The sequence below is a fragment of the Ovis canadensis genome, chromosome 2 (genome assembly GCF_042477335.2).
Source record: "Ovis canadensis isolate MfBH-ARS-UI-01 breed Bighorn chromosome 2, ARS-UI_OviCan_v2, whole genome shotgun sequence".
Lineage (NCBI taxonomy): Eukaryota > Metazoa > Chordata > Mammalia > Artiodactyla > Bovidae > Ovis > Ovis canadensis.
Genome location: NC_091246.1, coordinates 233116340 through 233130596, shown reverse-complemented (window position 1 = coordinate 233130596; position 14257 = coordinate 233116340). Strand labels below are relative to the sequence as shown.

Sequence of the window (14257 nt, the reverse complement as noted above, 5' to 3'; positions counted from 1 at the left end):
ACTTTTACAACCCTATGGACTGCAGTCGGCCAGGCTCCTCTGTCCAGGGGATGGAGTCTCCAGGCAAGAATACTGGAGTGAGTTGCCATTCCCTCCTCCAGGGGATCTTCCCCACCCAGGGATCCAACCTGCCTCTCACCTCTCCTGCAATGGCAGGTGAGCTCTTTACCACTAGCACCACCTGGGAATTTCATGATACTTCTATAATTATACAAGTAATAGGAATAAAAGCAAGAAAATATAGATTTTAGATATACTGCTAGGCAAAATAATTTCCTAATGATTCAAAGCCCCTTAAAGGGGGCTAGAAAACTCACATCCTTTTCGGGTGATATAAATTAAATATATTGTGGGGGGTGTCATTTGGCCATACTCCAATGAACAGCCATCGCCCCTGGATTCTTCTTTTCTAAGACTTAAGGTGGAGGAGACAAGATCATGTGACCCAGGGATGAAGGCAAATGCTGGTGGGTATGCGGACCCGGACAGTTGGTGTGAAAGCCTCTTTTTAGGTGAAATGGGCCTGGCCGGTTTTACCTTCGGTCCGCTCGGGGCCTTTCCCGCTCTTACTGGCCGCCGTACTGTTGACCGTCTCAGATGACGTGCTCAGCTTGGTACTGGGGTCCCGCTTGGGCTTGGGGGGTGGTTGTCTCCGGGAGCCACAGCTGCTGTCGTCGTCTGCTCCCCCGACCGAATGCAGCGACTGCGACCTGACGGAGAAGCCACTGGAGCAAGGGTGGGGCAGCCGGTCCTGGGGCGCGGGCATTGTCATGAATCCCATGCGGAAATGTTTGCCCACATAAGTTCCTTCGTGGCCTCGCCCCACTTCTCCACCTATGCTGTAAGAGAAAGAAGAAACCAGTGCCAGGTGACCCAGGGTGGGGAACGTCATGGACACAAGTATATCTGTAACTGATGACAGTTCACATTTTAACTTGAAACTGGTAAAGAAATGTTTCCAGCAGCGTGGATATATTTTATACTTTTGCATTCAATATGATATTAAAGCAATATGATTTGACTGTAATCAGAAATTCTGCTATACTGGTATTCAGATACTCAAAAATTAGTATTTAAAAAAAAAAAGCCCCAAACTACCACATAGAAGAATTGATGCTTTTGAACTGTGGTGTTGGAGAAGACTCTTGAGAGTCCCTTGGACTGCAAGGAGATCCAACCAGTCCATTCTGAAGGAGATCAGCCCTGGGATTTCTTTGGAGGGAATGATGCTGAAGCTGAAACTCCAGTACTTTGGCCACCTGATGCGAAGAGCTGACTCATTTGAGAAGACCTTGATGCTGGGAAAGATTGAGGGCAGGTGGAGAAGGGGATGACAGAGGATGAGATGGTTGGATGGCATCACCGACTCAATGAACATGGGTTTAGGTGGGCTCTGGGAGTTTATGATGGACAGGGAGGCCTGGTGTGCTGTGGTTCATGGGGTTGCAAAGAGACATGACTGAGTGACTGAACTGAAATGAACTGAACTAATAAATTAGCCACACTGAATAAAATAAAGGGATGAGGTTGAAATTTCATCCAATTCTGGAATAGTTCTAAATACTTCATAAATATCCAAAGTATGAAAGGTATCCAAATGTAAGTTTCCTAAGTTTCACATAGGAATGTTTGAACAAAAAATTTAAAATTCATAAGAAATCTCTCAGTTTGAAGCTCAACTCATCATAGAGAAAATGACCCTTAGACCTTTTTCTATGCTATTAAGTAATGTTGACCCTTTTATGAACAAAAAGGAGATGAATGTCAATATGAATTTTTAAAAGATGTTTTTCTAGAGTTTTTCCCGTTTATGATCATTCATCAATAGAGGGAATAAAATGAAGCATTGTTAGAAATATTTGATTTTCTTAGACATGTATGAAGTATAAAAAGTATCTTTGAGCATATGAATTTTGGAAGCCTCCTGAATCTACCTTTCCAAATATGTTTACATATGCCTTTTAAAAATTTATTTCTTTAAATTTCATTTATTTATTCACTTATCCTGGCTGTGCCATGTGGCATGCAGAATCTTATTTCTCTCACCAGGAACCAAGCTCCTGTCCCTCGCAGTGGAAGTTGGAGTCTTACCCGCTGGACCACCAGGGAAGTCCTAATTTTAATTTTAGTTATCTCTTCATTGTATCTTTCATGACTCTAAGGTTTGTCATACATTTTAATTCCAGTAGAAACAATAATGGTAAATGAGCCTTTTTTCCATCTTCAGTGAAGCAGTTATGACAGTTACACGACTCCCGAGAACAGAGCCAGAACGGATTCAACTAGTGCACGTGACTCTGATTCTGGCATATAATTCTGATCACAATTTGCTATTCAATCAAAAATGTTTTTTATATTTATTTCATATTTTTCTGAGTACTTTGAGTTGATAAACTCTGGACATACTGTCTTTGCAAAACAAAATAAAGGAACTTCAGTGTACTGTCCAGAGAAGTTGATATCTAGAAACATGCATGAAATCAAGCAAATGATTAGGTGGAAGTTTTCATGTTATAGTAGTCAGTCTCCTAAATCCATTTAGTGTCTCATGCATTTCACATTCTGGGCTTTCTTCTAGAACATCAGTCAAAAAATAAGTGAGAATAAATTCAAATGGAACAGTTTGTGAAAAATCAGTAAGAATTTAAGGCAGAAGTGGTAGAGGGTGGATCAGGATGTGATAGAACGGGAAGGTTTATCATTGATTTGTGATGATTGTGACCTTAATCTTTCTCATGGAAAATGAAACATTTGATCTCATCTAACTTTGCCTCAATCATTCTATGTGTCCTTTCCTTACTTCCACTGCCATATCACTGAACAAAAGGTACTTTGAGGATTTATTTAGACCGTCATTCCCAGAAACATATGCACGTGAGGGGATTTATGCATGTGTTAATGCACACAGGCATTTATGAGAGTGTTACTAGGAATAATTGTATCAGCAATTTCTCTGTTACTTTTGACCTAAATAGCTCAAAACCTAAATACGCACCTTTCCCAGACAGATAATTAGCTCTGCTGCTTCATTTCAAAATTTTCAAAACCTTTTCAGCATAACACAATTTTCTCTCTCTATCCTTTTGTTCGTATATGTCATGTATACACACATAGACACATATGCATACACACAAATACACATACACACTAACAACTCTTCCGAAGAGAGATTCAGTGTATGCTTTAACCAATGGTTGGTCTCAGGTGAAATTTCATTTGACCAGGCTATAAATGCAAAATGAAGATATGAGGCTAAGTCTGATAGAAAGGCCATTATCCAAGGCTAAAATTGAGCAATTAAAGTTATGGGACATTTAGGTTCAAGAGACCAGCAAAGATAATTAGTCTAAAGCAAATTGAAGACTATGGAATATAACTCCTGAATGTATGAGAGGACTATATGTAGTTTTTAAGATATGCAAATCTCTGGACCCATACTGACAACTACTGAATCATATTTGTTTAATCAGTATCTCTGTAGCCGATGAACCAAATTCTGTAGCCAATAATTTCTTTAAAACTATACCCAGATGTCTCTGATGTAGTCAATCCAGAGACCCCCAGCAATATTAAGAACAATACTTAAAGATATTTACGACAGATGTCTGTTAGTTAGAAACAGGGAGAGAGACACAGGTATCAGAAATCAAGCAAAAATGACTTGCAAGAGACCAGGGAAAATATCACAGATAAGACAAGCTACCATGCATTAGTAAGATCTCGTTAGGTTATCCTGAAGTAACAAATAATCCCCAATTCTTAGTCATTTTTAACAACACAGGTTTATTTTTCGCTTGTATTCATCGGGTTTGCTGTGCATCAGCTGTGGCTCTGCTCCACGCGTCTTCTTCATTCTAGGAACTAACCCCCACTGGGGTATGTTCTCATGGCAGAAAGGGAAAAACACACACTGAACTACACATTTGGGCTCCAAAATCACTGCAGATGGTGACTGCTGCCATGAAATTAAGACACTTGCTCCTTGGAAGAAAAGTTATGACCAATCTAGGCAGCATATTGCAAAACAGAGGCATTACTTTGGCAACAAAGGTCTATCTATTCAAAGCTATGGTTTTTCCAGTGGTCACATATGGATGTGAGAGTTGGACTCTAAAGAACACTAAGTGCCAAAGAATTGATGTTTTTTGAACTGTGGTGTTGGAGAAGACTCTTGAGAGTCCCTTGGACTACAAGGAGATCAAACCAGTCCATCCTAAAGGAAATGAGTCCTGAGTATTCATTGGAAGGACTGTTGCTGAAGCTGAACCTCCATACTTTGGCCACTTGATATGAAGAACTGACTCATTTGAAAAGACCTTGATGCTGGCAAAGAGTGAAGGCGGGAGGAGAAGGGGACGACAGAGGATGAGATGGTTGGATGGCATCACCAACTCAATGGACATGAGTTTGAGTAAACTCCGGGGGTTGGTGATTGACAAGGAGGCCTGGTTTGCTGCAATCCATGGGGTCACAAAGAGTCAGACGCGACTGTGCGGCTGAACTGGAACTGAACGACACAGTGACTCTCAAAGCTTCTGCTCAGATGGGGTATATATATCATGAACTCACATTCATTGGCTAAAACCAGTCTTATGGACAAGCTTGATGTTGATGGGGTGAGGACTGAATCTCCCGAACAGGAAAACACTGCAAATTACATGACCATACATGGGGATGTATAATCCTCTCCGAGGTAGAGGGCCAAGCACCAGTACAGCACCTGTCATATATGACTCTGAGATCTGTCTTCAAGAGGAGACTTGACATTAGGAATTAAGGTAGCTGACAACCAGCAACCCATTGAGGGATTTTGTATTTCTTATCCCCATAATTCTGGTCTCTACTGAGTTAGAAGTACTGGTCTTCAAAGAAGGCACACTCTCTCTAGACAACACAGAATTATCTCATGGAACATCAAAGCTGCCTGCTAAGTAATTTGAGCTCTCTTTGTATACTAGCCGGCAGGCAAAAAACCAAAGTATCCATTACGGAAGAGATCATGGACCCTAATCAATAGGAGAAGGTGCACCTACTCTTACAAGATGGGGCAGAGAGAAAAATGTGTTGAACATCCTTGGATACTCCCTTGCTCAGTATGGCTTTGAAAGATCACATGCAGCAACCTAGCAAGAGAAGGTTTTGTTTACCAGACATCCCAACCTCTCATTAAATTTATCTCACTACTAAGTGAGTGACAGAGAACAGCAGAGGTATTAGCTGAGTGTGAGAGTGAGGTGAATTTAGAATAAGTGTGGGAGGAGGAAGATAATGAGAATTAATTGCAACCCCTATATGAACTGAATGTGGTTCCCAGGTGGCACTAGTAGTAAAGAACCTGCTGGAGGAGGAGACATAAGAGACACAGGTTTGATCCCTGGGTTGGGAAGATCTCCTGGAAGGCATGGCAACCTATTCCAGTATTCTTGCCTAGAAATACCCATAAACAGAGGAGCCTGGCAGGCTACAATCCATAGGGTTGCAAAGAGTTGGACACGACTGAAGTGACTTGGCATGCATTTGAACTGGAAGGAAAGAGCCTATAGCTGATCATACCAACTGTTCCCTTGTAAGTTTCCCCTAAGAAAGAGTCCAGTGGGAGCCATGAATGAGCTCGTCCCCAGATCTGCAGAAGAGCATCTGCTGAGCATAAGAGCTCAGTTGTGGCAGCCATAACATTTCTCATGGACAGCGGATAGCTGCCAGCCACCAGCCACAGAGTCTTCAAATTGGCTGCGGCATTTAGATCAAGGCCACTCTGCCCATGGAAAGCTCCTGGCTAATGGTTGAGGATGATGAGGTATGGGACTTGGCTATTTCCACCTAGTGTGGGAGTCCTTGTGTCTGAGTTCTCCCATAGGGCTGGCTGAACCTGCCCCATAGGTGCACCATGATCTGAGGCTCTTCCTATCCAATTATCTTTCCTTGCCCCTCTCCTTTCACAGGTGTGATGCTGCACTGTGGCGGAGGCCTTCCTGGTTTTCCTGTTCCCTTCTTATCCCAGGCATCCTCCTCAATAACTCTCTTATTCTAAATTCCATCTGTCTTGGTGTTTGCATTCTGGAGGGCATGAACTGACATACTTGGGAACAATCATATAATCTCTGACATTTGGAAACCAAAGAAGGAGGAAAGAGAAAGCCTAAAAATAGAAGTGAGACCCCAGAAATAAGAAATGCACGTGAAAATAGGGTAGACTCTTGCCTCAGACTGAGCATTTAAATGCTGGTTAGGGAAGTAAGAACCAACTCCAATACAGGAATACTTGGCTTGAAGTGAAAGTTACGTGGGCTGAAGAAGCCAGAGTCTTTTTGCAGTGAGACTCTAGCACTCAAGATAGACTAGGCCTGGCACATCTCATGTTATAAAAATACAAATAAGTTTCATAACACTGAATTTAAACAAGTACACTTTTCTCACACAATGAAGGTGATGTTGTGAGATCTAATTGTCTGCTGGTAGTTTTTCTATTATAAAATAGTTAAAGAAATAAAGCACTACTTAAATCAATGGAGGTTGTTTTCCTAGAAGTATGTATAAAATATTTGTAAACTTCTCCAAACAAGTTATTGGCTTATGAACAGGCTGGACATGGGCTCTGGAATCACTGAGTTGTGGTTTCTATCCTCAGCTCCATCATTTAGCACCTCTCCTTAGGCTACTGATCCCAAAGACTATCTCCTTAAGAGATAAATAGTAGTACTGGCCCCATGGAATTATTATCGAGTTAACCTGAAATGCTACACTGAAGCATTTCCCACAGAATCTGACATATATTAAGCTTCCCTGGGAGCTCAGCTGGTAAAACATCTGCCTGCAATGCAGGAAACTCCAGTTTGATTCCTGGATCAAGAAGTTCCCCTGGAGAAGGGATAGGCTATCCACTCCAATATTCTTGGGCTTCCCTCATGGTTCAGACAGTAAAGAATCCTTCTGCAATGTGGGAGACCTGGGTTCAATCCTTGTGTTGGAAGATCCCCTGGAGGAGGGCATGGCTACCCATTCCAATATTCTTGCCTGGAGAATCCCCATGGACAGACAGCCTGGCAGGATATAATCTATGGGGTTGTATAGCGTCAGACAGAGATGAGTGAGCGACCAAGCACAGCACTGTCATATAATATGCAGTCAATAATTTTAGCTTTGCGATTCCTTCTTTTAAGTCCAATCCTCCAGAATTTTGTTTATGGGATCATCATTTACAGTGTTAGCCTACATCTCTAAAAAGTGTATGGTACCACATATCCTCAACAGAACTTCACACAAAGTCAAAACAGAATCTTACATTTAACTCAAAACAATCTGGCCTTTTTCTTCAATACTTTGCTTCGATTTTTTTAAAGTACCTGTTGATCAAGACTGACAAAGAAAGGTACAAAACAGGAACTTTAAAACTGCTTTGACAACACTGTTCAACAAAGATTGTTACTTGTCTTGCTGTTTTCTTGAAAATTCATCAGCATTAATGTTTTATATCTCCTTCTGAGAAATGCCTCTTTTCAGAGATGAAAACACAACCTCCGAGAAGGGTGAGCTGCCAAGGTGAGATGTCAACTCTAAGAGTGACAGAGATATTGCTTCTCTGTGTAGTTTTGAAGCAAACATGCCAATAGCTCATAGTAGAGTCTTCCTGGGAACCACTGGAAAAAAATAGAACCCTACTTCATATGGTTATCTTCTTTCAAGCATATCTAGGAAGTTGGGATGCAAACTCAGGGGTTACCTAAGAGTTTGCTTGCTTGGATTTTTTTTGGGGGGGGAGGGAGTAACAGTTTTGTGAAAAGTTTTGTAGTAAAGAGTTAGTTGCTCAGCCATGTCTGACTCTTTGTGATCCTACGGACTATAGCCCGCCAGACTCCTCTGTTCATGGAATTCTCCTGGCAGGAATGCTGGCATGGATAGCCATTTCCTTCTCCAGGGGATCTTCCTGACCCAGGGTGCTGGTGGCTCAGACGGTAAGAAATATGCCACCAATGCAGGAGACACGGGTTTGATCCCTGGGTTGAGAAGTTGGGAAGATCTCCAAGAAAAGGGAATGCCTACCCACTCCAGTATTCTTGCCTAGAGAATTCTATGGACAGAGGAGCCTGGGTGGCGGGGTGGGTGGCTACAGTCCATAGGGTCACAAAGAGTCAAACAGTCTGTGAAGCTAAGCTCAAAAATCCATCTCTGACCCTGATGCAAAATCGAGTGTATTTATACATCTGCAAAATTCTGAACCACCTGGAATTTTTTCTGTTGATTTTTTAAGATGATTTGATCATATTAGGGAGAAGGAAAATTAAATCATAAAATCAATGGCGAAAGTCTGAAAGGGAAATGAAGACTGTATCTTTAAAGGAGATAATAAAACTTGCCTGTGGGCAAGTTGACCACTGTTATCTGCTAACTATTCAAATCTCTCATGTTAGGCATTTTACAATGAATGAATAGAAGGAAATTAATGTTTTATTCAATCAAATAAGTAATTTAAAAGTTTGTAATTCATGCTGTCTTCCTCTTACTTTCTCCACAGCTACATGGGGCCAAACCTAATGGCCCTCTGCTGCCCCATGAGTCCCCACTATCCCACTCGCCGGGGGGCTCCTGCTCTAGAAATTGTCATTCGCCCCCTCAACAATGGCCTCTTGTAGGCATCGTTTCCTACTAAAACAACATGAGCTTATGAAAAATTAGGTATAGAAAGAACCAAGAGATTGGTATGTTATACTTTTCTCTCTTTTGACAGCAATATGCCCTAGCCCATAGTTAGACTTTTAGGAGAGAGCATGATTCATTACATTTTCTACAATTTTTGATGGATGGAAATTGTCATACAATTCATCTTCACAGTCCCATTAATCCTTGATGAGTACAAGTGGCTCTTTACATTCACTCATCTCAAGCTTCATGCAGGCAAGAGTCTTGTCTTCTTGCTCACTGCTATAAACACCATCATATTACAAGTGCTCAAACATTCATGTTTTACGAAGGACAACATGAAGAAAGGAAGTAAGTCCACTCTGGGGAGGAAGAGGAATGGCTTAGAGGATTTCCTGCTCATTTGTCACCTCTGCCTCCCTGGGATACATTCTCTCCACTCCTGGCAATGGTAACTCCTATGTGGAGATCAGTCTTCTTCCTCTCAGTCTAACATGTTACCCAGCCAATCAGCCACTAGATCCCTGTGGCCGCTATGACTGTTGTGGAGACTGGACAATTCCTCAAGTTGGTTGAACTACAGTAAACCCAGGTACTATGTAGCAGCTCAAATGTGCCTTAACCCTCTTGCCAGTACAAAGGGAGACCCGTGGAATCAGGTCTATGGCACTGTAAATCTAGACATATCTGCAGCTAGATCAGGTGGCTAAGTGGTAAAGAATCTCCCTGCCAATGCAGGAGACACAGGTTGACCCTTGGGTTGGGAAGATCCCTTGGAGGAAGAAATGACAACCCACTCCAGTTTTCTTGTCTGGAAAATCCCATGGACAGAGGAACTGGTGGGCTACAGTTCATGGGGTCGCAAAGAGTCAGACATGACTGAGCATACACACACACAGAGGTCAGATGTAAGACCCATTTTGGACAAAATGGTGTTAGAATGAGTCTCAGTGTCCTTCTAGTATCTTCTCTGTTGCATTCACCCTGATGATGACCCTTTCTCCTGTAGAATTGCTAGTTTGAGGTCTATAGTTCATGGGGTCGCAAAGAATCAGATACATCTGACCACATAGATCAATCCTGGGACTCATCAGTTTTGTCAAATACTAAATTCCCTTTTGTTAAAGCCCAGTATAGTTGGGTTTTCTGGCGCTTACATTGTAATGCAGTTCTAAATGAACCATCACAATGCAGCAGTTACTAAATAAATGTTAGTGGGGGCTAACATCTCAGAAATGTAGTTGCTATGAGGAAAGGACCAGGAATGACACAAGGCAGGAAATGAATGTGTCAATTTTATTTATTAGTTGAAAATACCCTTTCTATTTAACAATATAAGTGGAAGTAGTTAACTACTGAATATGTTTGGCCCAAATGTATGTTTTTACTCATGCAGTACACTTTGATGTGGAAACTGGGCTCCAGTAACATCAAACTGTGTTCATATTTTCTTCCAAATTGTTCACTCACCATTACCATTGTGTTCCCTGAGCCCAAGTTGCTTATTCAGGGCCATAATATGTGGATTTCTTGCCTTAGGCTCAAACAGTCATTTTCACCACTTCATATCCTCAGTGATATGTTTCCTACTTTTGTGCTACTAATATCTTAACTCTCTCACATTTTTTTCCAGACATCAATTTCCTGTGTCTGGCTGTTTATTGATCCTTCTCGGGTCTTAAGGTCAAGGGTTAAAAATGGGATCATTACATATCTTTTTATTACCTGCTGTGGTGACTTATAATAGCAAACAAAACAATGAGAAACAAAGAAACCTGTCCCAAAGAGAAGGGATGAAGTTTCTATTAACTTCAGATGTTATATTTAAAACTGATATACTTAAGCAACAATTGTATTATTTCTCCTTACTAAAAGATATTTTAACTCGGCCGAAAATTTGGTATCTCGGAAAGAATATTAAATGTGTAATCAACCATTGACTAGCTATCTAATTTTAGATGGGTGACGCATACTTTCTGAACCTCCATTACCTTTATCTTTAGGGAGGTATGAAATACTTTTCAGAGTTATTATAAGTTAAAAAAGATCAAATATGTCAAAGACACCTAGCAAGGTACCCTGTGTAAGTTGAGTACATTTCCACTATTTGGCACCATAAAACAAAAAATACTTTAAGAGTAAAAATACATGTTTCTTATTTCTCTAAGAGGGCTTTGGCAATAATCATTAGGCAATATACTCCCAAGACCAAATTGGGGGCAAGGGGAAAGGGAAGATCCTGCTTGAAAATGGAAAAGTAATAAAAATAAATAATCTATATTTTCTGTCATAAGTTAGGTATCCTACAGAGTTAAGCAGATTTTTTGAATGGATTTTATGGTTATTTCTGTAAAAAATATGATAACTCAAGATTTTTCTAAAAGTTAGGGCTTAAGGTAGTCATGGCAAGTGAGTTATGCTTGCAAAACAAATATGTCATTATTTATCATATGTGCTTCTTGTCAAGAGTTTGAAGGTGATATTGTGGCCCATTGATTGGTCCTTAAGTGAAGAACTTAGAATGGGGAGTAGAGAGATTTTTTTAAAACTTTATCAACATTCTTATTATTCACTTCTGAGATTCTAAAAAGACAGAACTGAAATCTAATGCTTATTAAAGGCATAACAAATTCTATGGAACATCTTTAAGAGACTTATTTTTACTTGAAATATGACAAGTGCTTTTAAGATTAACATATGCTATTATCTATGGTACTTTGAAATCTAAAATTAAAACAGTCCTTATTCCTATACACAAATAAGACTTCTCTACTCTTTAAAGTGTCATGGCTTGAATAAGAGTGTATGGAAAATTCAAATCAAATCATGATATTCCGATTCAACTTAGAATATAGTTTACAGAAGTTCACAATGTGGGAGATCTTTTCCAAAAATTCAACTGAAGAAGGGGAAGTTCTGGAAAATATATGTTTTATTTGTATCTTCAAAACTAACATAAGCTTTGAATATGGTTTGAGAACATGCCAAGTTTTTACAAATGAGTTTAGCTAACCATATGTGGCTCATTTCTCAATCTAGAAGTAGAGGCTAGAAATGTAGAATGTTAACATATAATGGCCTTGAGCTTCCTGGGCAAAAGGCTAACATAACGCCAGTTTAAAGTATAAAGATAAGTTTGGCTTCCTAAAGGTATCGTTTTTATGGAGGAAGAAAAAATTCTACTTGATTCATTGACACACTATTTATTCATGAAGTATCTGAGTGCCTACCCTGGGCTGGGTAGTGACCAGAGCCGAGAGGTCCCTGTTCTCAGGGCATCACAGGCTATTGAACCAGCATGATTTCAGCCCCATGTGATCAGATGTTCTTTCAGGAGAAGTACAAGGCAGGTGCAGTGGAAGCACAAGTCCTGGGGCCCCAACCCTGGCTGAAGGTCTGGGAAGTCCCTTGGGAAGAAGTGACTCTCCAGGTCATGCAGAGCATTAGTAAGACACAGACAAGGGATAGCAGTGGAGAGACGAGAATGTGCGTACTAACAGCCGAAATCAAGAGAAAGTGAAAAATTACAGAGGTATTTGGGCAGAACTTCACTGGACCTGTTAGTCCCATATTTCAATGCCTGGAACTGTGCTTGGCTCAAACAGGAAATCCAGTAAGTATTTATTAGCGAAATGAATGGAGCAAGGTGTGTACGATTGGGCATAGTTCAAGAATAACTCCCAGATTTCTTAAGCACACTTAATGATATTGTGCTCTATGTGTTTCCCAGGTATTACTAGTGGCAAAGAACCTGCCACCAATGCAGGAGACATAAGAGATGTGGGTTCGATTCCTGGGTTGGGAAGATCCCCTGGAGGAGGGCATGGCAACCCACTCCAGTATTCTTGCCCGGAGAATCCCATGGACAGAGGAGCCTGGCAGGCAGGCTACAGTCCATGAGGTCTCAGAGACATAACTGAAGTGACTTAGCACACACATTTTGCTCTATTTCTTCCTTTGCTTCAGTTGCCATTTTCTTAGTTTATGATGAAGGAGAAAGGAAAAATCTGAATATTCACATGCTGTTAATTCTTATCCTTGTTATAAGAGTAATCTGAAGGCAGGGATCAGCTTAATTCCTTCCTCTCCATTTCCCCTGGCCTGCTAGGTTTTAGGTGCTCATCAATTCTGGGCTAAATTAATGCAATTGCCTCTTAGCAGATCTTTCTCCACGGTGCCGCCAGATTTATCCTTGTAAATGCAGATTTGCTCATGTCACTCCCTAAATTAAAACCCTGAGATAGCTTTTCCATTTACTCAGACTAAAAATCCAAACTTTTCTGTGACACTCAAGGTTTTTTTCAGATTTCGATCCTATACCAAATCTCATCTGCCATGTTTTCTCCCCTTGACCTTAAAATCACCCAAATACAAGGTGTTCCCACCTTAACTTTGTTCCAGATGGTTGATCCAGGGATAGAATTCAAGAGTGACTATGTGAGGAAGGGCGGCAATGACTTTTGAGGACACAGGCAGGTTAAATTGTGACCTCAGCCAGCAGTCACACTGCTCTGTCTGCTTGAGCTTCTTCCTTTGGCTAAATCATGTTTAAAGACGTAATTCAAGAACTTCCCAGGCTGTCCAATGGTTAGGACTCAGGGATGCCACTGCAAGGGGTGCAGTTTTGATCCCTGGTCAGGGAACTAAGATCCCATATGCCAGGCAGCCAAAAAGGAAAAAAAAAAAGCAATCTAGATGTGGTTTTTTGAGGAAGATTTATACTATAAGTGCGCTCTGTTATTCAGTCATGTCCGGCTCTTTGTGACTCCACGGACTGTAGTCTGTGCCAGGCTCCTTTGTATTAAGAGCCAGTCTTTTCAAGTTTGATCGCCATGCTTCTCTATGGCTGACAGACTGCTCTGTCCTTCTCCATATCAGAGGGCCTCCGTCAAAATACTCTACAGTTGTCACCTGTGAGTTGATCTCTACTCGTCTGTGGGCTACGTGAGGGACAGACCATGAATTATTTGCAGCAAGTAGAAGTTAAGTGGAGATAATGGAAGGGAGGGAAAGACATGATCCATGAAAAATTGCTTGATATTTTCAGAGCCTTTCTTTTTAAAAACTCTTTTGACTTGAGCATTTTCAAACTATCATTAGAAAGAAAAGTTTTCCAGGACATTGTGGAACTCAAGTATCCACTAATTATTTTCACTGTTCAAAGAAAACAGAAGCTTCTAATAGTCACCTGTCATACTGTGTATAGACCGTCAGGATGCCTGAAATGACACAGTCAAAGTTTAGAGAACTAATTTTTATTTAACAAATACCTGGATTAGATAGAATTCTTATACTTTGTAAAACATTTTGACTAACAGCCACAGCATTCTGAATGCCCCTGGTCTTTATGCTGTGAAGACTGAATTGTATGTAGAATCAGTTAAGTTTGCCCTCAAAACTGCTTATGTCAATTGTACTTGTTCCTGTAACTATATTATCAAATAGTATATAAACCAAGGAAATGTGAGTTTGAACAATTAGTGAGAGTTTCTCCTAAAACTTTGTTGAGAAACTATGTCAATGGTTTTTAAGATACTCAGTATGAGGAGTTTTACTGAAAAAAAAAAATGGTGTTATTGGATGTGGTGAGATTAGGGTAAATTTGTTAAATCTAAAAGGA

At 40.6% G+C, this 14257-nt stretch overlaps 1 protein-coding gene across 1 annotated transcript in view; it reads right to left on the bottom strand.

The window, feature by feature from the left end:
* The window catches only part of NYAP2 (neuronal tyrosine-phosphorylated phosphoinositide-3-kinase adaptor 2), a 301436-nt gene that overhangs the window by 176664 nt on the left and 110515 nt on the right, over positions 1 to 14257 (bottom strand). The window contains exon 2 of the mRNA XM_069574685.1: positions 538 to 839. Coding sequence (XP_069430786.1) covers positions 538 to 839 — 302 coding nt within the window. The remainder of the gene's footprint in view (positions 1 to 537; positions 840 to 14257) is intronic.